The sequence below is a fragment of the Pseudorca crassidens genome, chromosome X, assembly GCF_039906515.1.
Source record: "Pseudorca crassidens isolate mPseCra1 chromosome X, mPseCra1.hap1, whole genome shotgun sequence".
NCBI lineage: Eukaryota > Metazoa > Chordata > Mammalia > Artiodactyla > Delphinidae > Pseudorca > Pseudorca crassidens.
The window spans coordinates 36365813-36391088 of record NC_090317.1 but is presented as its reverse complement, the minus strand read 5'-3'; the positions used below and the strand labels follow the sequence as shown (position 1 = coordinate 36391088).

At 41.2% G+C, this 25276-nt stretch overlaps 1 protein-coding gene across 12 annotated transcripts in view; it reads left to right on the top strand.

The window, feature by feature from the left end:
• PAK3 (p21 (RAC1) activated kinase 3) overlaps positions 1-25276 on the top strand; it is a 283577-nt gene that overhangs the window by 246629 nt on the left and 11672 nt on the right. For all 12 annotated transcript variants that reach the window (XM_067723280.1, XM_067723277.1, XM_067723281.1 and 9 more), the window contains 5 exons: positions 7212-7260; positions 7574-7686; positions 9462-9579; positions 10996-11095; positions 11597-11793. In XM_067723280.1, coding sequence (XP_067579381.1) covers positions 7212-7260; positions 7574-7686; positions 9462-9579; positions 10996-11095; positions 11597-11793 — 577 coding nt within the window. The remainder of the gene's footprint in view (positions 1-7211; positions 7261-7573; positions 7687-9461; positions 9580-10995; positions 11096-11596; positions 11794-25276) is intronic.

Below are 25276 nucleotides of genomic sequence, written 5' to 3'. Positions count from 1 at the left end.
CCAAAAATGGGCAGAAGACCTAAATAGACATTTCTCCAAAGAAGATATACAGGTTGCCAACAAACACATGAAAGAATGCTCAACGTCATTAATCATTAGAGAAATGCAAATCAAAACTACAATGAGATATCATCTCACACCGGTCAGAATGGCCACCATCAAAAAATCTAGAAACAATAAATGCTGGAGAAGGGGTGGAGAAAAGGGAACCCTCTTGCACTGCTGGTGGGAATGTAAATTGATACAGCCACTATGGAGAACAGTATGGAGGTTCCTTAAAAAACTACAAATAGAACTACCATACGACCCAGCAATCCCACTACTGGGCATATACCCTGAGCAAACCATAATTCAAAAAGAGTCATGTACCAAAATGTTCATTGCAGCTCTATTTACAATAGCCAGGACATGGAAGCAACCTAAGTGTCCATCGACAGATGAGTGGATAAAGAAGATGTGGCACATATATACAATGGAATATTACTCAGCCATAAAAAGAAACGAAATTGAGTTATTTGTAGTGAGGTGGATGGACCTAGAGTCTGTCACACAGAGTGAAGTAAGTCAGAAAGAGAAAAACAAATACCATATGCTAACACATTTATATAGAATCTAAGGGGGAAAAAATGGTCATGAAGAACCTAGGGGCAAGATGCGAATAAAGACACAGACCTACTAGAGAATGGACTTCAGGATATGGGGAGGGGGAAGGGTAAGCTGTGACAAAGTGAGAGAGTGGCATGGACATATATACACTACCAAATGTAAAATAGATAGCTAGTGGGAAGCAGCCGCATAACACAGGGAGATCAACTCCGTGGTTTGTGACCAGCTAGAGGGGTGGGATAGGGAGGGTGGGAGGGAGGGAGACGCAAGAGGGAAGAGATATGGGAACATATGTATATGTATAACTGATTCACTTTGTTATAAAGCAGAAACTAACATACCATTGTAAAGCAATTATACTCCAATAAAGATGTTTATAAAACTTTTTTAATTAAAAAAATTTTTAAAATACAAAAATAAATAAAACAGTGAAAGCTGCAGACGAAAATAAAAAGAGCATGGGCTGTGGAGTCGAACCAATGCTTTTTTTTTTTTTTACAGTATATTGGGTTTTTTTAAATTTATTAATTTTATTACTTAAAAGTTCTCCTGTATTTTCTAATTGTACTAGTATATTTTTTTAACATCTTTATTGGAGTATAATTGCTTTACACTGGTGTGTTAGTTTCTGCTGTATAACAAAGTGAATCAGCTATATGTATACATATATCCCCATTTCCCCTCCCTCTTGCATCTCCCTCCCACCCTCCCTATCCCACCCCTCTAGGTGGTCACAAAGCACGGAGCTGATCTCCCTGTGCTATGCAGCTGCTTCCCACTAGCTATCTATTTTACATTAAACCAATGGATTTTTGAGCTCAGCTGCTGACTCTAACTGTGTAACCTTGGGCAAGCTACTTACCATTTCCCAGTTCCACTTTCCCCATCTGTAAAAGGAAGATAATAGAATTGACCTCACAGGGTTGTATAGGGTGAGCATTAAGTGAGCTCATGGCATTTACATAGAGAAGGCAGAAAGTGAGGCTCAATAAATGATACAACCTTTTCTAGCAGCAGCAGCAGTAGAAGTCAAAGTAGATGTAAAAAATAACCAACCTAAATGTGGATTAAATTCCTGACTGTGATCTCATTAGCACCAGATTTATACTTAGGAAACCTTAAACTTGAATAATGCCCTATCCTTCTGACTCTCTCACTCTTATTCCCATGAGGCTCTCCTCGGACCCCGTTGAGCCCTCTAGTCCTGTTGCCCTTTCCTTTTTCTCCCAGACCATGAGCTTCTTCCTAGCCCCACTGGCCTGCCCTTCTTCCCCTCCTCTAATCTAGCAATATTTCTATGCTGAAATCAGAGTGATTTATCTAAATTATAAGTCCTACCATGTTGCTGCTTTGGCAACTACTCATGATCACGGCTTGACATTGGCTCTGAGCAGGAAACATCAAAACCTGATGAAGATTACTGATAATTAAACTGACTTGTCTTGGGAGGAAAAGGGAGAAATAGTGAATTGTTTTGTTTCTTTCTGGACCCTTCAGGCTAGATGCCAGTGTTTCCATTTGAATAGTAAGTGCTTGGCCAGGTCGGGGAGAAACTGTTGATAAAGCATGTAATGTGATGCCAGCAGTATACATCACGCTGTAATTGCTGATGAGGCCCAACGGTTGAGCAATCTGTTGGTTTAATATTCTTGAATCATAGTTCACTGAACTACGGTTGAATTGAATTGCATACTTGAATTCCTAGGTTCACCAAAAGATCTCTTGCTCAAAGTTAGGAGGTTTTTGTTACTTACTAGCTGTGTCATCTTGGGCGTACCCCCCAGCTCTCTGTGCTTCAGATTTTCCATCTGTAGTGAGGAGATTAAACTGGATGATCTCTATATTCTCTTGAGTCCTGATAAGGCATGATTTCTTTATACCATCTGAAGGACTGAGGTTTGGAATAAACAAAATCCCCATCATAAACAAATGTTCTCCCTATAGTAATTTGGCTTCAGTATAACTACAATGAAGGACTTCCCTGGTGGCGCAGTGGTTAAGCATCCACCTGCCAATGCAGGGGACACGGGTTCGAGCCCTGGTCCAGGAAGATCCCACATGCCGCAGAGCAACTAGGCCCGTGCACCACAACTACTGAGCCCACGTGCCACAACTGCTGAAGCCCGAGCGCCTAGAGCCCGTGCTCTGCAATGAGAGAAGCCACCGCAATGAGCAGCCCGCGGTGAAGGATAAAAGGGATCAATGTAATTAAATGGCATAAAAATCAAATTGACAGTCTTGACCATTTTAGCACACCATCCCCAATACACCAGAGAATTCGTTTTAACTGCCATCTTTGTTTGATTTCTGCCATCCTTACTGCCTAAAGTGCTGCATGATACTGACTTTTTTCTATTAAAGTGACTGACAGATTTTATAAAGATACCCACTGAGATAATTCAACATACCCCAGCTGTAGCAAAACTTGTCTTTTGGGAATTACTGTGGCATCTTGTTGGCTCAAAGACTGTTTCTTTGGGAGTACACGCTACTGTGCATCACCTATTATAAGGAGAGTACTTCCCAACTTCCCCACCAAGGATTCCTTCAATTATTTGTCTTTGTGAACTCCACATTGTGAATAATAATAACTATTAAACTGTATTTTATTATAGTTTACTTCCCATACTTTATTAAGCAAAAAAACAAAAACCATATAACTGCTACTTAAAGAATTTGAGCAGCATGAGATATATATTGTAATCACAAGTTGATATAATTCTAGCTAAAAGGAAATATATGTGATATTTTAATTAGCTTCATCTCAGGTAAATATCAAATTTCTGTTATGAATTTGAAACACCAAGATATCTTGGAAACTGCCAGATACTTAAAAAGATTTATAGTGATCCACAGATTGCAATTTGGGAACTTAATGAATATATTAGGTAGCAATTAACCTAATAATAATGATAAGTATTATTATTGTTATTATTTGTTAGGCAATTACTATATGCCAGAACTGGTTTTAAACACTGTACACATTTAATCCTCCTTTAATCCTGAGCCACAGAGAGGTTAAATTATTTACCCAGGATCACACAACTAGGAATTGGGTGGAGGATTTGAACCCAGGGAGGTTTGAGTAGATGGGGATGAAGCCTACTTCCTTAAGCCCTCAGCGGCCAAAAAGTGCTTTAGTAGGTGAATAAGAGAATGAGAGAGATTCACATTTATACCAGTTGAATCTTAAATTGCTGAACTATGGACAGGCATCAGAACTGGGGTGCAGAGAAGTGCTAGGAGTGCTGACACTAAGTTCTACTCTGTGGATTCGTACCTGAGTTTGTGCATTTGTGTTGAGGATTCTACGTAGGCTGGAAGTTGGGCCAATCAATAACTTATTGGTCAGAGCAGTGAATTCCAAATGCCTAACAACATGTTTGGTGTGGGGATAGGCGGTGCGAAGTGGGCTAGGGGAGGATATCACCATTATAAGACTGGGAACAAGAGTTGGGGGGAAGGGGGAAATGGTTCCCACCCAACAAGGGCATATATGCAATAAGGTGGAGGAAGGGGAAGTGAGGAGAAAAGCTCGTTTTTGAGTTAATAACCTATGTTCTAGAGTTTCAGGGTCTTTAAACTCCTGTGGAGTGGGGATTTGTGGCAATTCTATACCACAGAATGCCATAAGACCCTGGCTATTGGGATTCCAGGGTTAGTACTCTAACAATTTTAAGACAATGAAATGCTGAGGGAGGTGGGGAGTAAAAAACCAAGGATTTGAAAGGTAAAGCTCTGGAGATGCTAAAGACTAATCCCCCTTGTACTCTAAGTCAATCGCAATTTTAGCTCCTAGGCCAGTGGAAATGGACTTGGGGTGGGGGGCACAGGGGTTGAATAAGGGGAAGGCCACTTGGGCAGGAATTTAGAGCTTCCCTCCCTAGCTTTAACTTGAACAGCTCCCATTTTATATCGAGGGTTTCTGCGTGCGGCTTCATTTGATAAAGACATTCCATACTTAAAGAAAAAGGCAAAACCACTTTTCTAACGGGGGGAAAAAGGACGGAGGAGCTCCAAAAAGTGTTCAAATAGGTCAGCTTTGGCCTTTGTCCTTTTTGAAAATAGGGGCAGACACTAGCAAGGATATTTTGGCTGGGAGATTGGGAAGGGCCAGCTAACGACTCAGTAAATGTCATCCTTTACTGTGAAACCAATAACAGCAGTGGCAGCGACAAATGATAATATTGCCATCTCCCCCCCACCTTTAGGAGTTTGGGATTGACATATACACACTACTGTATATAAAATAGATCATCAACAAGGACCTACTGTAGAGCACAGGGAACTCTACTCAATATTCTGGAATAACCTATATGGGAAAAGAATCTGAAAAAGAATAGATACATTTATATGTATAACTGAATCACTTTGCTATACGCCTGAAACTCACAGAACATTGTAAGTCAACTGTACTTCAACATAAAATTAAAAAATTTTTTAAATAGCAGTTACCCTATTAAGTATCAGCTCTGATCTGGGCACAAGGCTAAATGCTTATATAGATTGTGCCCTTCGATTCTCTGTAGCCCAATGAGATAGGTGCTCATTTTGCAGATGCCATCAATTTTTTTTGCCTCTGAAGGAATTGTACAAGTTGGCTACAGATATAGGAATAAACCAACTAAAGGCATTTTTGAATCATTCTGCAAATAGATTTAAGTAGTTGCTCAGGGCTTATGCAGCTGAAATACACACCAGGTTGAGGTGATCTATTCCTCTGAACCCAGGCAATTCTAAATTCAGAAGGACAAATCACAAACTGGCCTCTGAAATCAGGAATGTCTGATAGCTTATCTGTAGATTTAAGTAGAAGAAATGTTTCCTTCACAGAAAGGAACGGTTTTATTTCAATTACATGTTTGCTTGCAAAGACTTTTATTAGTTTGTTCATTGAACAAATACTTCTTGAGCACCAAATATGTGCTCTGAACCCAGAATCTCAAACATAAAATTGAGACTGATTTGTTTAATATAAGCCTCAATCCTAAGGAATGTCTGAAATTACCAAATTTAGGTAGCATCTGTTAATTAAGTATGATTTTTCACTCTCATTCCAATAGATATTTAAATACCCACACCGAGTGAGGAGGACAGTAGAGTTCTTAGATTCTAGACCGTGGAATAAAAGAACCTTACAAATGAAGTAGCCCCTTTCCTGTATTTTATAGATCAGAGAGTCAGCTGGACTTGGATTTAAACTATATAACCTTGGGCAGATTACTTAACCTCTTTGAGCCTCAGGTTCCTCATGTGTAACATGGGGGTAAAAGCATTTGCCTTACAGAAACATGGTAAGGATTGCATAAGATTAAGTTCTTAGTGTAGTACCTGACACGCACAACACGCTCAACACACGTTTACTGTTACTGTGATCACTATATTCCAAGTGAGGGGACTGAAACCCAGAAAGGGGAAGTGACTACCTCAAGATCATATAGCTTGTTGATATTAGGGCAAACATTAGAACTCAGATCTCCGTTAGCCATCCAATATTCCTTCTACTACGCCACCCATTTTATTCCCTAGGAGCAGGTAATGTAAACTTCCTAGGCCTGTGAGAAGTAGTTTGGCCAATCCAGGGAGAAGGGAGAAGAATAACAAGGAAATGGGTGACATAAGGAAAGACCTCCTGGACTCAGAAAACAAAACAGCAAGGGAGATAAATAGAAAGCAAAGGAGAAACAGCAATTACCAGAAAGTTTAGATCTTAACTGTAGCAGCATTACAATGCCTGCTGAATCATAGAACTGATCTCTGTCCTAATTCCTTTATTCACCACAAATGTTTCAATGCAATTGACTAGGCTTTTCCTTTTTCATGGGGATGGGGTAGGGAGGTGGTTCAGAATGCATGTGTGTTTCACAGGAAGTTACTGTGAATTCAGCTTTACTAGACAATTTCTATTTTCAAAGCAAGGGAACCCCGTAACTGAAGTTAGACTAGAAGCATGAGTACTACTAAGACTTAAGGAATGATAGATTTTAAGACAAGAGTGGGCTGGAGTGAAACCTAAGCATAGAAGCTGTTGCAAAATTTAACAAAAAGAAAAAAATGGCTCAACAATAAAACCACATTGTTATTGCTTTGTATAGCTACAGTGCAGGTAAGTGCAGTAAGTACCTGTACTGGGAGTGATTCATTTGTTAGACAAAGATATTCTTAAGAATTAGAAATATATGAAAAAAGCCACTCTGTCCATATGTTAAAAACAAAGATTAATTTACAGTTGCCTAAGCAAAAGATGATATAATCTTTCCTAAGGTATTTAATCAAGGACTGCAGGGTTGGTTGTGCAACGTCCAAGGAGTGTTCAAAATATTCCAGGAGTTTCCTGAAAGGAACAAGGCCATTTTGCTCAATTTATGACTGCCTAGTTCCGTGGCACACAGGAAATCTGACTGGAGCTCCTGGCCCACCAAAAGAGATACATCATGATAGTTTGGGGAGCAATTACTATACAAAGTGGTTGTTCCTTTTGTACTTCATCCTTCATCTTGAGTTTTCTGATTTCCCTCTCCTGGAAATGATTACATGTAATTCCAAATCAAATATATTGATAACACTTTGATTGCTTGTTCATTTGATCCTTTTCACTTTCACAGGGCATCAGGTACTGTTTATACAGCGCTAGACATCGCCACAGGACAAGAGGTAAGTGTTAACATTCAATTCTGACTTCTACTTTCCTTTATTCATATTGATCAGAATTCCTCTTCGACGGCATCTGTGCCTGAAAAAACGGGTAGCACTGAGTTGACATATGTTTACTTCACTGGCGTCCAGAGTATCTGAAGTGAATGACGAATTCATGATTGACCAAAGAAAAGGAGCGTGGGTTTGTGGCATCGAGGAAGAGCTTAGTAAAATAAAGAATCTGTATGCCTGACACTGTTTCCAAAAAATATGGCTGTTCGTGTTTAATCAGATGATGGTAATTCATTCTTGCATTTTAATCATTATTCAGGTGGCCATAAAGCAGATGAACCTTCAACAGCAACCCAAAAAGGAATTAATTATTAATGAAATTCTGGTCATGAGGGAAAATAAGAACCCCAATATTGTTAATTATTTAGATAGGTAAGTGTTTTCTCTCATCATGTACTTGTTTTCTTTATGGGATATCATTTTCTTGGCCAATTATATTTATTTAGGATCTATTCATTTAGCATCCATTCTACAAATAGTTCTCAAATGCTACAGAATATTGAGTATCAGATCTATTGCTAAACTTGCACCCAGTTATCTGTGTCCACGCATTAAACATTTGAAGACACATTTTATGGTCTTGCTTCTAAACATGAGCAGTTTGTGTAATTTCCTTTTGAGGATTGTGACCCCCTATTGCCAGGAAGTAGGCTATTGCATATAGGAGAGAGCTGTGGTGTTTGAAACGTTTCATCAAGTGTTTGTTTGGAGTCAGTGCAGTCTCTGGCTATCTAAGTAAAGGAGGCAGACTACAATGGCCCTGCTTTCATGGGTGTTTTGTGATGAATTGACAGTGAGGTCTAGGGAATTGAGACTTTAATCTCAAACCTTTTTCCTAGACCGGGTAATTAATGTCTCTTTCATCAGTGGTATTAGCAGTGGGTTATTAATAGGCATTTAAAGACAGCACTAACTCTTCAGTTGTGGTTTAACATCTGTCTCATTCAGTTTCAATAAGTGTTTGTTTAGCACCACTGTGCTGTGTACTCTGAGGGGATACAAAGGAAACAAGACCAGGTCTACAACCTCAGTGAGTTTAAGATCTTGCGTTCTGTGTTTTGTGCCAAGTAGACCAGTGAGTGGTACAGAAGGAGGCAAAAGGGGGGCAAAACGAAGGAGGGTCAGGTTTTATAGTCGAAATCAGGGTTTCATAAAGTGTCATTTAGGGACCATCTGCAGCAGAGTGACTTCACTCTACTTTTGTAATTTTGTAAAAACCGCATTTCTAAAAAATGCAGATTGCTAGGCTGTTCTCCATCACTAATGAGATATTTCATTTTTATGAAATGAGAATTTTAATGAGAAATTTCCTTTTGAACAAACTTCCCAGGTGAATCTTACGGGCACTGCAGTTTGAGCACCACTGAACAGAAAGGCTTGCTTCATACTGACGTTAAGCTGGGGGCAGGGTAGAATTGTCAGGGTCATTCCATTCACTGTAATTTCTCTCTCTTGCTGAGCAGGGGAAGAGAGAGACCTGATCATACTGCTAAAGTGCCTTCAGATGATCCCAGGGGTTTGAATTTGCCCACATTGCTCTGGTGACCTGCCTCTCCATATTTGATCACTTGGGCTGTGTCCCTCAATAACTACTTAAAGATAACGGGCATGTCATAACTGACTTCTATCAGAACAGAGACCTCAGCCCAGTAAATCCATTGCCAACATGAGTCTCTTTGATTCTCTTTGATTCAGCCACTACCTGAAAAGATTTCTGTAATTAATTGAGTAGAATCAAAAATAATGCTGAGATCTGAATAAATTATCCTGTAAAACTGTATGCCATGGGTCAGTTCAGTCCAAGAAATCAACACTGTGGCTTGAGTTATCCAAAAGGGCTATTCACTGATCCTGTTCATTGAAACTAGCTTTTTACAATGGAAGGATTGACAGTAGTCAGTCACCAGAGGCCTCCTTGCTCTTTTCCTTCCTTCCATGGTGCACTTTTATCTGATGATCCTTTGATTTCCATGCATATTCTCTTCTAATGTTAAGGAAGTGTCTCATACGCATTATTGATATTTTCCTCTTGTTATGTAATGTGCCCGAAAGCAGAGACTAACTGCACGTTCCCTTCTTAATGGAAATATAGAAGGGTCTCCACTTCCTTAGGCCTGAGTCAACGTCTTTTTCTTCTCTCGTTGTAGCTACTTAGTGGGTGATGAACTATGGGTAGTCATGGAATACTTGGCTGGTGGCTCTTTGACTGATGTGGTCACAGAGACCTGTATGGATGAAGGACAGATAGCAGCCGTCTGCAGAGAGGTAAGAAAATAGAACATTTCTCTGGTTGATGAGAACACCAAGATTGACAGTTTTTTATCTTTGATTATTCAGAATGTTTGTAACGTCAAAGTAGCAATAGTACATCTTTTGTACTAAAAAACAATTGAAGATCCTAACTCCAATTTAAATCCTAACCCTCCCTCCCCAGCCCCTTTGTTTATTTTAGCTGCTTTGCTGTGGATCTTTTTGAGTTCTATTATGCCATTCACGAGGTACCATATCTAAGCCTGCATGCTGGAGTCTGGGTGAATATGGAAAACAGTAACGTTGGCATGGAACTTCTTTCTGACTGGGGGGAATTTTTACATGACAGTTATTTTGCCTTGCACGTGCAATGTAATCCATGTATAACATAGACCACATTATAATCCAATCCTTTTCTAGAAGACAGTTTAAACAAGGTCCTCCCTCAGTCCAGAAAGTAGTTGCTTTCACAGTACAATCTTCACCTCCCGTGGAGCCCTCCAGTGAGTCTGAGTGTCTGCCTCTTATCCAATAACAGTGGCATATCCCTAGTTTCAAGCTAAACGAAGGATATTTTATTATATTCATTTTTTCAATATTAAAAAAAAACACTCCTCATTGGAGTCTCATCTTGGGTGTTACCCTCTACCCCATTCGTTGAGGTTTTCTATAGACACAGGGAGGAACTCTGACCCACTGAAACTTGAAAATCAATGATAGTAAAACAAAACCAAATACTTCCAGCTGGTCTTTTGTTGTTTTTTTATTTTAAATTGTTCACTTAAATTTCCCCCTTCCCAGTATGCACACATATCCACCAAACACATATATTTCCTATTCATGCAATTAATCAAACTTAAAATATTCAGGGGATTCTTCAACCTTTAGCCTGTGGTTTCCGTCTTTTAGTATTACAATGCAAAGCCATTTCCAAACAAGTACCTATAGTTACTTCAGAGCCTAGAAGTGGTTCCCAAACCTGACGGTCGGTCCATCAGAAATAGCTTGGGGCACTTGTTTTAAATGCAGATTCCAGGGTTCCACTCCAGACCTACTACATGAAATCACACCACAGATGCAGATGCTTACTGTATCTGTAAACGACCGAGCTGAATCCACATCCTCCAGATAAGTAAGTCAAAGTATGATTATAGTCATTGGTTCCTGTGGCTGTATTAATGATTTAGTGCTACTTATCACACCATCACTCTTCATGTCCAAGTCTGAGTCGGGAGCTCTCACATGTATAACGCTAAGTTGCATCACTGATGTAAATGGTAACATGATTTCAAAATGGCATTGAAAACCTTTAGTAGTTTATTTCACCCAACAACATAAAATTATGCCCTTGCCCGAAATTTATCTAGAAATGAAGCACATCTAAACAAATTGTTGTGATATAATTAGAACTTTTTTTTCCTGATTCAATAGTGCCTCCAAGCTTTGGATTTCTTGCACTCAAACCAAGTGATCCACAGAGACATAAAGAGTGACAATATTCTCCTTGGGATGGATGGCTCTGTTAAATTGAGTAGGTATTACGGTTCAGATGCATTTGAGAGAGTGTCAGGGGATTTCTGCTCTTCTACTGTCTATCTTGAGAAGAAAAGGGCTATTAAAAGTGACGGGTTTGAAGGCATTTAGAGCCCAGTTTGAGGTAAAGAATTTTTCTAATGTGTTCCTGTAGATCGTGACCAGATTTAGGGGGTTCGATAGTTCAGAATTTCTAATGCCTTCCATCTGCTGGATGACAAATACCTAATTAGAAAACGAAAAGATTCCGTAAGTTAGAGGGAGCAGTGTGGGGAGGGAACCAGATTGAGGTCTAGTAAAAATGACATCACATCAGTCGGTTATTTCAGACCCGTTTGAAATCTGGACCAGCTGAGAGGTCAGGTAACAGAAGGATATGAGCCAGGCAGTTGTAGCAGCTCAAAGTCTAACTAAAGGAAAGTATGGCCATATCTGAAAGTGACCTCTTGTAAAAGAAAAATAATTTGAGCTGATTTTAACTGACTTTTCTTCTCTGCAGCTGATTTTGGGTTCTGTGCCCAGATCACCCCTGAGCAGAGTAAACGAAGCACTATGGTGGGAACTCCCTATTGGATGGCACCTGAGGTGGTGACTCGAAAAGCTTATGGTCCCAAAGTTGATATCTGGTCTCTGGGGATTATGGCGATTGAAATGGTAGAAGGTGAACCCCCTTACCTTAATGAAAATCCACTCAGGGTAAGTCGAAAGAAAACTCAAGTACTTCATCCCCAGGAAAGGGAAAAAGCCAAATGTCATTTCTTGTCTCCACTAAAAGTGGCCAGAATGGGGTCTTTCATGGGACGAGTGACCTAGAAGCTTCAAGTTATAATTTTCAAAATTACTAGGAGTTATTTCCTGTTTCTCTTAAGATGTCTCAACAGTTATTTCAAATGCTTCGATATCGCTATTTCTAATGCCAGGGGTCTTTAAAATTCTTTAGTATAGCTTTCTGCTGTTAAAAAAAATGTAGCTTTTTTTTTTAAAGCAAGATGTGGGAAGAAAACAGTATTTTTATCACACGCCATGGTTAAATGATCTATCTAGGAAACACTTACTTTATAATTACTTTAACAAAGTAAATAAACACATTTCCAGACCAGCTATAATGTTTTAAATTAGATTTTGTTTCATTATCAGTAATGATTTATTGAGCAACAGCAGCGTGGTGGGTAGTGAATGGAACACAAGATAGACACAGCCTGGTGACATCACAAACTTTATTAGACTGTCAAGTAGAAAATGAATGGAAATCGTTTGTGTTGGGTAACTCAGTTTGCTACTGCAGAATCAGAGGTTGCTCAGTACAGAAGGGAGCCAGTAGCTGTTTTGTTGAATAAAGCCTAAAGGTGAGCCAGAAGCTATGTTATATACCCAATATATAAAGGGCATCACACTATTGAGAAAAGGAAATATGCACTGATTCAAATTCTGATCTCAAAACCCGTGCAGAGCGCCAGTGCCGAAGGCATCCTGCATACTGTTTGCTTCATTACCACTAAGCGTCCAAAATTGAATTTTACCCTTAGTATATACAAAAACCATTAGTAAATGGTTAAGTGTTTACACGTTAAGCTTATAAGATTCATATTCAAGCCAAATATATGTGGCTTTCTGTACATGTAAAGAAACCTACAGACTAATTATCTAGTTATTTTGCAGTTGAACATTTTGTAATTGGGAGCTGCATTCCCCATGTATGGAGACGGGGACAGCCTCCTCTTCGCCCCCTTCTAATTTCTCTCTGGTACTTGGCCTCTTGTCCTAGTCCCGGCACTGATTAGAAAATAACAGATAGGAGTGAATGCCCTAATGAATGTTATGGGCTATTGCTCTGGTCTCATGAAACAATCTGGAGGTACGATGCGGCTGAGTGGAAAAAGAAGGGGCATTTTCCCACCATTTGTGGGTCAGCCCTCCGTGAATTGAATCAAGCCCACCCCTGACCTATGGACCAGCGCATCAGGGTAATTACATGGGCTTGTCCTTATTGTTTAACCACCTTTGCCCATTAAGAAGTAGCAGTGAAAGAACACATCAGGTCTCTTGTTTCCATGGATTTCCTCCTCTAAGTCTTTGGAGTTTGGAGGCACTAAACGGATTATGGCTATTTTGCTTTCTGCCTTCTAATGAGTAATTTACAACCTGCAAAATTTAAGGATTAAATCAATGGCTCTGTAAAGCAAGTGGTCTCAGTAATGCATTTATTACCTTCTTCGTTCCCCAATTACAGTTGATCGCTCTTCAGCTAGGCTGTTGATCGTTAGAAAAAAGGAAACAAGTTTTAATCTTTATGGGCATCTTCTAGCCTAGGATTAGAGCTAATAATTAACAGCTTGTCTCTTAGGATCCACAGCCTTGTACCTAAATAAGTACTTGTAGATTAACAAGCCACCAGGTTCAGGAAGCCTACATTAAGGCTGTAACACAAAGATTCGTCAGAAAGACCACCCGGTTGAATTCCACTGACAAAGATTTCCTCTCCACGTGTGATCCACCTCCAATGACTCAGTCACCAAGTCCGTATGGTGCCGGCCCTCTATCTGTCTGCCAGGCGCCACAAGGACCTTTTAAGTTTTGATTTTAGATATGTTGTCCTCACGTTCTCTTAAATAAAAGCCAGTGTTCCCGGCTATATGCCCTGATTTGGAATTTGAAAAATGTAGTCACTGAAACCCTGGAGAGATTGGACAGAAAAAGATATACCATGACCCTGTTGGAAGCCTGTGTTTTCTTGGATCCTGGTGACCAGACCATGTGTGGGGAAATTGAAAATCGCAGAACTTTGGGAGAGGTATAAAAGAGAACTGGCTTAGCCCTTCTTTCTTTAAAATCCTTCCAAGACCACCACTCATCCACCTCTTTGGGCTTTGAGGAGGAAAAAAAGGAAGGAAGTGGAAGGGAGACAGAGTGGTAGAGTGAAGGCTAGCATGTTGATATGAAAAGCATTTGGCCCACAGAGTCAGGCAAAACTGGGTGGGTCTCGGCTCCACAACCTGCCATCGCTGTGACCTTCAGCAAGTCATTCAAAACCTTTATAAGCCTGTTTCCTGTGTGTAAAATGGGGACAATATCTCTCCTGCAGAGTTAGTGTGAAAATTAAATGAAATAATGCATGTAAACACCTAGCACAGTGTGTAGCTCATTGTAAGGAGAATGGGGGAGGGGATTTATATATCAATAGAAAAGTGAGAAAGGATCCTTCGAATACTTTTTACCCATTCATGAAGGGAGATCGGATTCCCCACTTCCCCCAAGAACTTCCCTTCCACACTGACTATGCTCACATCCCTTCGAGCAGTGGAGAGTCCTCCACAGTTTAGTATAAATGACCATGAACAGGTAACACTGAGCAGCAGAGGTTAAAGGTAAAATCTGGGGCTGTACATTCGAAGGCTGTTTGCATTTCACTGTGGCTTTTTTTGTGTCTTTGTTGCGTCCATTGGAACTGAGCAAACCCTCTAGAAATATTGCCTGTTAACATACCACTGATGCAAGGAATTAGCGACTCCCCCCTCCCCCCAGTTATAAAGCGGTTGGGATTTTTTTTAATGTAAATTGCTCTGTACTAATTGACCTAATTTGCTCATAAAATGCCTTTTAAAGGTCAGAGAGTTATTAACTGTGCCGATGTTATGAGGTTGATACCCTTCCAGAGACAGAGAAGAGACAAGTTCCTCACTGCCTGAAGTCTTTGCACTCAACGTTAATTGGCCTTGGATGCCTCGTTCTGTGACCCACGGACATTTTTAGTGACGCCTCCAATAATAAAGTGCCTTGTTCTTTTTGTTTGCCAAAGTGACTGGAGTTAAAATCGAACTTTCCCTGTGGATATGCAAATCAAACGTTGGTACACTGCTCATCTCCCCAACTTTTGTGTTAATTTGAAGTTATCTTTTTATAAACCTGTGATTATAATGACCTGATTCTAAATAAGGAGGCACAATCATTTCCATAAAACAAATCTTTGGTTTGTTGTTGTTTTTATTCCTCAGCACTGAGAGAGTGCCTCTTTTTAACTTCGCATTCCACATAATGGGGCTGTTCTTGTCAATGGCTTTTGAGGGATTCTGGTGTTTGTGAAACGTCTCAGTGACATCCAGTTGAGGTCCCTCCTGGACCCTGTGGATGAAGCCCTTTTTCTGTGTAATTTTCCAGACCTTTATCCTAGTTGAGATGAACTTTGAGTGTTCTCTTTCTACCCTTGCTTTAAGCATCTGTGAAACCGTATCAAACACGGGATCTTTGGAAGACAGTTATCGGTATCAGGAAGAGATTATCTGAAGGCTTAAAATAGTATTGAGGATAGTATGTGAACCGCCTATCCTGTACTAGCGGTTCTCCTCCTTGGTTACACGTTGGAATCATCTGTGGAGCTTCAAGAACAAACGACGTCAAGTTCCCACACCGAGGCCTAGAGCAGATACAAAGCTCTGTGGCAAGCCCTTTGTAGAACCCCGTCTATATTGAAAAACAGTTCTTCATCAGCCCTCTTTGAGCATGCTTGCTCAACCAGAAAAGAGCATGCTATCATTCTGCCTACATTTCTCCTTTCCATCTAAAAAAAAGTATCATGGGTCACTTTGTTGAAATCCTGACACACCCTGGCATTCTTTGATTTACCATTCCAGCAACGCTGTCAAAAAAGAAATGACATTAGTTCGGTATATACCTCTATAATATGCCCATTTTCTTTTTCAATTTCGCTTCTCCTGCAAACGGAGTCCATCATGACAATGTGCTAGCTGTTGTGTACATAACACATATTGGTGATAAGAAAGCCTTCAGTCTGGCTACTCGTGATTAGGAGTGCCTAAACTGTATGGCCAGAGAGAAGGGAGGGCAGAAGTGTAAATTCAGACCTGTTGTCTACAAGAGGCTCCCTACTCCGCCTATCCCCACGCTTGAAGCACTACACACGTTAGTTTCTTCTTTTTTATTATAGAACCTGGGAAATTCTGGTTAGCTTGTATGTCTAGAGAAGAGAGTTAAGCAGAAGAAGAGAATCTCTAGCAACTAAAAAGCAGCAGCTAAGGGCCAAAGTGCTGGAACCTGTGTTGTGGATCGGAATGTCTGGGTTTGATGGCGGGTGCTCATTTGGAATTAAAGTCAGACATAAACTTCCTGAGCGCCAGAGAAGCAAGCATACTTTGCTAGCACTCAGTCAATATTGTTTTGAATGTATTTCAGGAAGAGCTGGGAGCATTCCCTTCTTTTTCCGTAAGCCACTATGGAGCAGCAAGGTTTATTGATGGTTTGTTGACACTTCTACTTTGAGGGCAAACCTATGCCTGAAAGGAGGGGTGAGTTGGGATAACTGCAACTAAAATAATTATAGAACAGTAACAGGGTTTCTTTTTAATCAGAAAAAAATATTGCCTGTCAAAAGATAGACAGCTCTTAAGAATCATCGGTTGTCAGGAATTTAGCATAGGAAAATGGGACCTAGCCATAGGAAAGCTGCAAGTCTCATTTAGATTGTACTTCAGAAGCAGACAGTTCAAACTGGTGAGTTATGACCCAGAAGACAGCCAAAGGAGAAATTGATTCCACAGCAAACGAAAATCTGAGACTCTGACCAGGCAAAGAGGAGGCAAAGAAAGATGACAAATGTGGTGACCAGGGACCTGCTGTTGGCCATGACTGATATTCCCTTATCCTACTGTTTATTATCTTATCACTCCTCAGTGTCCTTAAAGCACGGCTTGGGAATAAGCCAAGGGTGCATATGCCCGTTGCCCTAATAGGTACCAGACCTATAACTAAGTAGTTAAGTCCGTTGAAATCAAAGTTCATTCTAAATGGACAGATCACACAGTGTGATGATGGACATTTGGCCCCTCAAATGCCCACTCACATGTTTATCCTATGGCTTTTTAAATCTGTGTTTTTGCCAGTGAAAAATGACTTCACCAAGAAAATTAGGGTTAGCTCGATAATTAAGATAATTTCTGACCTTTGTCATCATTTTGAAATATGCCTTTTTCAACCTGGTTGCAACATCACTTTAGAAGACCCTTTGCATTCTGATAAAAGGATACTCTGAGGTGTCTTGTATAAGCCTCTCAGCAGAGAAAGTTAACTTGATTAAGGCAGTCTTAGCTCTGTAGCTGCAAGAGCCAACATCCTAACAGTATCACCAAAAACAGGCTGACCTTTTTGCTGTAACTTTCTTCCTCTCTCCCTCCTTCCCCACCTCCCTTCCTCCCTTCCTTCCTTCGTCCCTCTCAACCTCTCTTCCTCCCTCTTTCTTCCTTCCTTCCTTTCTTTTTCTTTTCTTTTCTTTGCTTTCCTCCTTCCTCCTTCCTTCTTTTTTGTTTTTTCTTTTTTTATAGATTTCTTTCATTATTTATTTTTTGGCTGCATCGGGTCTTCATTGCTGAGTGCAAGCTTTCTCTAGTTGCAGCAAGCGGGGGCTACTCTTTTTTTCCATATTAAACTTTTTATTAAAACTGAGTCTTTACAATATATTTAAAATGACATGTTCCACAGGCTACTCTTCATTGCGGTGTGTGGGCTTCTCACTGCGGTGGCTTCTCTTGTTGCAGAGCACGGACTCTAGACCTGTGGGCTTCAGTAGTTGCAGCACACGGGCTCAGTAGTTGTGGCTCGCCGGCTCTAGAGCACAGGCTCAGTAGTTGTGGCACACGGGCTTAGTTGCTCCATGGCATGCGGGATCTTCCTGGACCAGGACTTGAACCCGTGTCCTCTGCATTGACAGGCGGATTCTTAACCACTGCGCCACCAGGGAAGTCCCCTTCCTTCTTTTTTAAAGCATTGCCCCACTACTTAGATGGCAAAATCCATCAGCACTTTTCATCTCTGTGTGGCCAGTGAATGTGACGGGACCAGACAAGGAACTATCTAGTGCCTCAGCCAACGGTACGCATCATGTGAGTCAAAGAGTGAATTCTATTCCCAGGTCTGCCAGTCAGGAGCCCCCTGACCTTGTATAGATTACTTCTTGCTGGGCCTCCATTTCCTTATCATTTCAAACAAGTGGAATTCAACAAGATTATTGGTTACCAATGGACTCTACGAATTCCATGGGCTCCTAGAATTCCATGGAGATCCTTGGGGCCCAGGGGGGAGGTCATGTGTCTCTTGAGTCCACCAGAATAGTTCCTCTTTAACTTGTTTTCTGTATCGAGCTTCCACATGAAATTTAATTAAATAAAAGAGGAAACTCCTGGGTCTCTTACTCTGATTCTGTATTCTTAGGCTGTAGATAGGCTACAGCCTTCCCTGAGTGCCAGAAGGGCCAGGGTTTGAGTACACGTCGTCTGTAGGAGTGCTTCCAGAGTTGTGACCTTCGGAAAGCTGCTCGGATACATCTCTGTCATCATCTCGTGACTAAGTCTGTATTCCATAGAGTGGAAAAATCCCCCTTTCCCTACCAAGAAAGACACTTGATCATGATGCAAAGCACGCTGCCTGTGGGACTGGGCAAGCCCACTCTGACAGGAATCTTGGGGAGAAGCCAGGGAAGAGCAAAAGAGTGATAAAGCTGTCACGGGGACCCATGATCCACACTCTGTGGTATATCGGGAAGAATAGCATGTTACGGTATACAGAGCTGTTCAGCTGATGAACTGCATATAAAACAGAAGTTGAAACCAATGGATGTGAGCAGTAATGTATGTTTCACAGATCATATCACAGTCCAGCTGGACTTTGATCCTAATATGGTAATTTGGAAAAGCTCCAGAGAATCAGGGACTTAGCCCCTTCCTGCTCCAATATTCTGAAGTGGGATAGGAACAAACGTATTACGGTAAACGGTATCTTGGAACTAGAAACTAGGTGTGGGTTGAAGAGAAAATGGGAGGTGAGGAGGTCAACATACCAAATATAGATGATGTTTTGAGAAGTTTTATGTGAGAAGGACCGGAGAAATGGGGCAGTAGCAGAATGGATCCTAGGATCGGGTCCCCTTGACCTTCCTGATTTGTTGAGCCTTTATCTTCATTTCTCTTCCTCTTCACTCCACTGACCACCTTCTCTCCCCATGGTACTTTGGCCTCAGTCCTTGTCCTGTATTTTCCTGCTCCCTCTGCTTCTTACAGCTTTTTTCCCCCTCTACCTCCTGCTCCATTTTGCTTTCCTGCTTTTCCATCTCTCTGCCCACCCCTCCCCCACTTCCAAACCCGCTGTGGTTCTCAACCTTGGGTGTTGCTTAGGCTGCCCAGGGTGGCTTCCTGAGCACACGTAGCCTGCTCCACGTTTCCTGACAAGCACTATTAATCCCGAGAGATTAGAATGAGCATGTACATTATCAGACTCATCTGGTCTTTATTTTCTGGCAGTGGCCAGTTTTTTTTTGTTTTTTTAAAAATAAATTTATTTATTTTTTGGCCGTGTTGGGTCTGCTTTGCTGTGCGCGGGCTTTCTCTAGTTACAGCCAGCAGGGGCTGCTCTTCGTTGCGGTGCACGGGCTTCTCATTGTTGTGGCTTCTCTTGTTGCAGAACACGGGCTCTAGGCGCATGAGCTTCAGTAGTTGTAGCACGTGGGCTCAGTAGTTGTGGCTCGCGGGCTTCAGTAGTTGTGTCTCACGGGCTCTAGAGCACAGGCTCAGTAGTTGTGGCACGTGGGCTCAGTAGTTGTGGCTCGTGGGCTCTAGAGCACAGGCTCAGTAATTGTGGCACACGGGCTTAGTTGCTCCACGGCATGTGGGATCTTCCCGGGCCAGGGCTCGAACCCATGTCCTCTGCATTGGCAGGCGGATTCTTAACCACTGCACCACCAGGGAAGCACAGTGGCCAGTTTCTTACACTTGAAAGGAGCAGTCTAAAGCTAAGCCAAGACCTAATCAGTCAGAGGTACCTAATTACCTTTACCATCAAGCTATAAGGGAATAGATCTGTAATAGGCTCAGCAACAGCAGCGGAGCTCCCTACCCCTGTGAAGAATTTGGTGACAGATGAGAGCTACTATGCAAGACAAGTAGGGAACTAAGTTAGACCACAGTGCTTATTCAGTTATCACACTGAACCGTTGGGTTGAATAAGTCAAAATAGGGACACAATCGTAGCTATAATATAGCAATTTCCTTTTTTGTAGATTTGGCCCCATTTACTCTCTTCTTAGAAAGAAATGTCAGGGCTTTTCATGAAATCCATAAACACATCAGAGGCAGTAATACACTCTGGCCTTTAACCTCTGAAATCCCAGGTCATGAGTAAACTAAGTCTTAAGGTGTCAAGTCACTCATTGCCAAATCTCTCCCGTAAAACACTCAAAGGTAGTTGAAAATTCCAAAGTAAGAAAGGAACCAGGACAGCAGTAGGTTACAGGCAACAACCAGAGGACACACTGCTTATGAACTCCCAACATATATACAGACACTGGTGAATACAATATGAAGCCTAACTGGGCACCTGCCTTTTGTTCCCCATTTCGAAGTAAGTGGGAAAACAGTTGACATCCAGGGGGTCCATTTCCTCTGGTAGAGGTGGAGGTAGAGTTGTGCACGCTCAGTGTGCCTCATCTCTTGAAGAGACCTTGTCTGCCTCTGCTTACGAGAATTACTACCTCAGAGGCTGGGAACACTGTGAGGTGATGCCGTGCAGTGGTCAGGAGTGTGGACTCTGGGCTCACAGTCCTTGGATTCAGATATTGACTCCCTCATTGCTAGTTGTGTGATGTTGGGCAAATTATTGTATTAACCCTACCTCCCTCAGTTTCTTCATTTGTCAATTGGGGCTCATAATCAAGTATAACTCAGGGGGTCGTTGTATGAATCAAGTGAGCTAATAGTAATCATTCAATAAATGCTAGCTAATAATATTTCCCATGAAAACCGTATTTATACAGATATTAAGATATAGATGAATAGCCCTTTGTCTTATAGTTACATTGGTTGTTTTTTAATTTATTTATTTTATTTATTTTTATTTTTGGCTGCGCGCAGGCTTTCTCTAGTTGCAGTGAGCGGGGGCTACTCTTCGTTGTGGTGCGCGGCCTTCTCACTGCTGTGGCTTCTCTTGTTGCGGAGCACGGGCTCTAGGCGCGTGGGCTTCAGTAGTTGTGGCATGTGGGCTCAGTAGTTGTGGCTTGCGGGCTCTAGAGCGCAGACTCAGTAGCCGTGGTGCACGGCCTTATCTGCGGCATGTGGGATCTTCCCAGACCAGGGCTCAAACCCGTGTACCCTGCATTGGCAGGCGGATGCTTAACCACTGCGCCACCAGGGAAGCCCCAACATTGTTTGTTAAATAGATTTTTACGGGCCAGGCTGAGAGCCTGTTCACCATGTATAACACGATTTCCATGGGAAAATGTGTTTTGAGTCCCAAATATTCAACTTAGAAAGAAATGTTCACACCACACCCTCTCCTCCTTGTAAAGGGAGTCTTTATAACAGTGCTGGGACCTCTCAGGGTTACTAACACATTTCCGTTTAAGTCTCCTGGTTTGTCTTCTAATGTCTTAACCTAAACTTTATAAACTGTTAAAATGAACTGAAGTCACAAACTGAAGTTTTTTAATTAAATGGTTAGTCCAGTTGCAAAACCACCTTAATGAAAACTTATTGGGTACATATGGATTGTTTTGGGACTTCTTTGGAGAAGTGTGGTAACTTCGAAGATGACCACTTTGATCTTTTTTAACCGAGGAAATTGACAATAAGGTAAATTGAATTATTCCTCCAACTGGGTAAAGTCGTTTTCTCTGAGTACTAAGGTAAATTTAGTTGCACATCAGGGGCCGCAGAAAACTGCCAAGTTTGTGTGTTATTGCCAAGTGATATAGAGTTATTAAAAATTCCGGAACACCAGAAACTTCTAGGTAATGTGTGTATCACAAAGAAGAAAGACACCATTTTCTGGCCAAAGGTTGTCTGTCTAACATTATAAATAAGGTCACAGGGCCTATGTTGCCTCACCTTAAGAATTAAACAGACCTCGTTTAATGATAAGGCTGAAGAAAAATCAAGAGCTCCTTCTCTGTTCACGATCAGTCAGAGAAGACTAAGTTGCTATGTTTCAAGTTCCAGAGAGGACGTATTGTCTCCGCTTCCTCTGTGGGTTTGCCCACAGCAGTTCACCATGTTGTGGACCTCTTTCTCCAGCTTTCCCTCTCTTTGATGTCATCCCCTTACCTACATTGCTCACTGAGCCAGTTGCCATAAAATCCAGAGATGATTGTGATACAATTCCTACCTTTACAGTCTAGGAAGACAGACCAGTGAACAAGTAACAAGTATTCACCCTACAATGTGAAAACAGACATATAAACAAAAGGCTGTAGTAGCTTAAGGGAGGGAAGGACTAACTCTATCTGCACGGTGACCACCATCCCAGTTTGCTTGGCACTCAGGGACATAGGACCTTCAGTAGTAAAACCCAGGACAGTCCCCAGAAAATCGAGGTGGTTATTCACCATATCCATCTGGGAGCAATGGAGAAGACTTTAAAAAGGAGATGCCATTTGAAATAGAAATTTTAAGGCAAGTAGAAGTTTACTAGGCAGTTAAGGGAGCAGCATTTCAGGCAGATATAAAAGAGCATTTCTTACTATGGGAATGATGAACTAATTGGCATGAATAGTATGTGAGCTTTGGCCAATGTGTGTACGTATGGGGAGTTGGGGGAAGCAGGGCTCTAGGGTGAGAAGAGAACAGATGAGGACTAGAAAGGGAGGCGGGACCAAATCATGGAGGACCTTCTATGCCATGCAAAGGAATCTTTACTACGTATGCCATGCAAAGGAATCTTTACTACGTCCTGTGTTTTCAAACAACTATAGTGATCCCTTGGTTCAAATTAAACCTTGCTGGAAGCATGCATAAATAAAGAAAAAAGAAGTATTTCTCTGATGGAAACACATATGGGTGGGTGCAGGGTCCTAGAATCCCTACATCCATCTCCCTCTCCCACCTCTTTTCCCACTTAGCTGCTCTTGAGGGGAATTTTGGAGAGTCCAGTTTGAAAACCACATCTGTGGACCATAGGGAGCCACCAGAAATTGTGTTAGAGCAGAAAAATGGATGCCACGATGAGATTAAAGATGAGGTAGGTTGTTAAGGAAGATGGACTGAAGAATAAAAAGGCTTGAGTAAGAAAAAACCTATTGGGAGGCTATCGTAACAGTCTGAGGGAAGCCCAACCTTTAGCAGAGACAGTGGGAGTAGAGGAAAGTGCATAGGTATGAATGACATTTCTAAAGGTTGCATGAACAGAAGCTACTAGACTGACTAGAGTGAAGGCTGGGGGAGGGGAAGGTTTCCAGTTGAGGAAGGAGGAGAAGTCAGGTATGAATCTGGGTTTCTTACTCAAGGAGCAACCAACTGTAAAGGAAATCTCTAGCCTAATTTCTTTTTTTATTGAGGTATAGTTGATGTACGATATTATATAAGTTTCAGTTGTACAACATAGTGATTCACAGTTTTTAACGTTTGTACTCCATTTATAGTTATTATAAAGGGTTGGCTATAGTCCCCGTGCTGTACAATATAGCCTTGTTGCTTATTTACTTTATACATAGTAGTTTGTACCTCTTAACTCCCTACCCCTATCTTGCCCCTTCCCCTTCCCTCTCCCTACTGGTAGCCACTAGTATGTTCTCTGTGTCTGTGAGTCTGTTTCTGTTTTGTTACATACATTCATTTGTTTTATTTTTGAGATTCCACATGTAAGTGATATCGTATGGTATCTGTCTTTTTCTGATTTGCTGGGTATTATGCTAAGTGAAATAAGTCTAGTCTAATTTCTCAGCCAGCCCATTTTCTTTGAGTTTTCACTAACTCAGATAAAACCACAATGTGATAAACTCGTGCCTAGACTGATTTTCTGTGATCTTTCTTCAGCTAAGACTTGACTTTGCTAGGAAAATGCTTTTTGCTGTGATTGTTGTGTTGCCTACAACTGTTTTTGTCTCTCATTAGCAGGGTAGTCAGTAGCAATTTTCTTTTTTGCAAAGATAGGACCCAGCTTACACACAAGTTCATTTTTAAGTTAACTATTTGGAACTCAGAGTGCATTTTCCCATAGAAACGGCATTATGCATAGTGAGTACGTTCCCAGGCCAGTCCACAAAGGCCAGTTTAGCCATAATATAACTAAAAGTGTGGATCTTTGCAATAGAAATTAGTTGGAAATAATACTGTTGCAATTAAAACGAAAACAATAGTTGGAAAAGAAATCGTCTGGGTTTTTGTTTCCCTTAAGGGGTAGTACTTGATGAAAAGCAGGTTTAATCCTAGGAGGACAAAGAGAAATAGATGAAGATTGTTGTGTAAATTGGATGGTACAGCTCTTTAGATTTTATTTTGTAAAGAATTTTGGAGGGTTTTTAAGAATAATAAAAGCAGTCGCGTTGATTGTAGAAAATTTGGAAAATTGAAAAATATGTTTTAAAAAATTGTCACTAATAATCCTACCACCCAGAGAGAACCACTGTTAACATGTTGGGGTGTTTCCTGTCAACCTTTTTCTTAGTACGTGGATTGAAGAGAGGTGAGAAGGACTTGGGTAGAGATGTGTATGTACTTGTGAGGGGCGAGATTATATGGAGTAGAATGTATTGAGCTAAGAATGGTGAAAAGAAAAAGAGAGAAAATGAAACAGTATGGCATGTGCACAGACTTAGGGAGAGTGGAAAGGGAAAAAAGAGATGTGTTTGTTTAGGACTGGGTTTGGCTACAGGGCAGAAAAAAGCCAGCAAAGGACGCAGAGTTTGGCAGAATTGTGGCCAGCTGAAATAAGAGAGTTTTAGGAGGAGTTAGCAAATGTAATTTGCAGTAACCAATTTTCTTTTAATGCAGGAACAAAGATGGTTTGTGAGGACAGGTGCGTCAAGCATCAATCATTAAGCCCATTGCTTAATTGGGTGGAGTAAACCAGTTCTCAAAGTGTGGTCCTGAAACCAGCAGCTTCAGTATCACCTGGGAACTTGTTAGAATGCAAATTCTCAGGCCCCTCTGCAGATTTACTGAATCAGAAACCCTGGGGGGTGACCCAGGAAATCTGTGTTTTAACAAGCCCTCTAGGTGATTCTGGTGCCTGCTATAAGTTGACAGCCACTGGATTAAACGGTCCTTTCTAACCCTTTCTAAAGTACATCTCTGGAGGTTTCTGGAAAGGAGGAGAGATGTCCTCACCAGCTGATGAAAACTGGCCTGAGAAAGGAGTTTGATAGAAATATTTATTTATTTATTTATTTATTTGAATTTTTTTTTTTTTT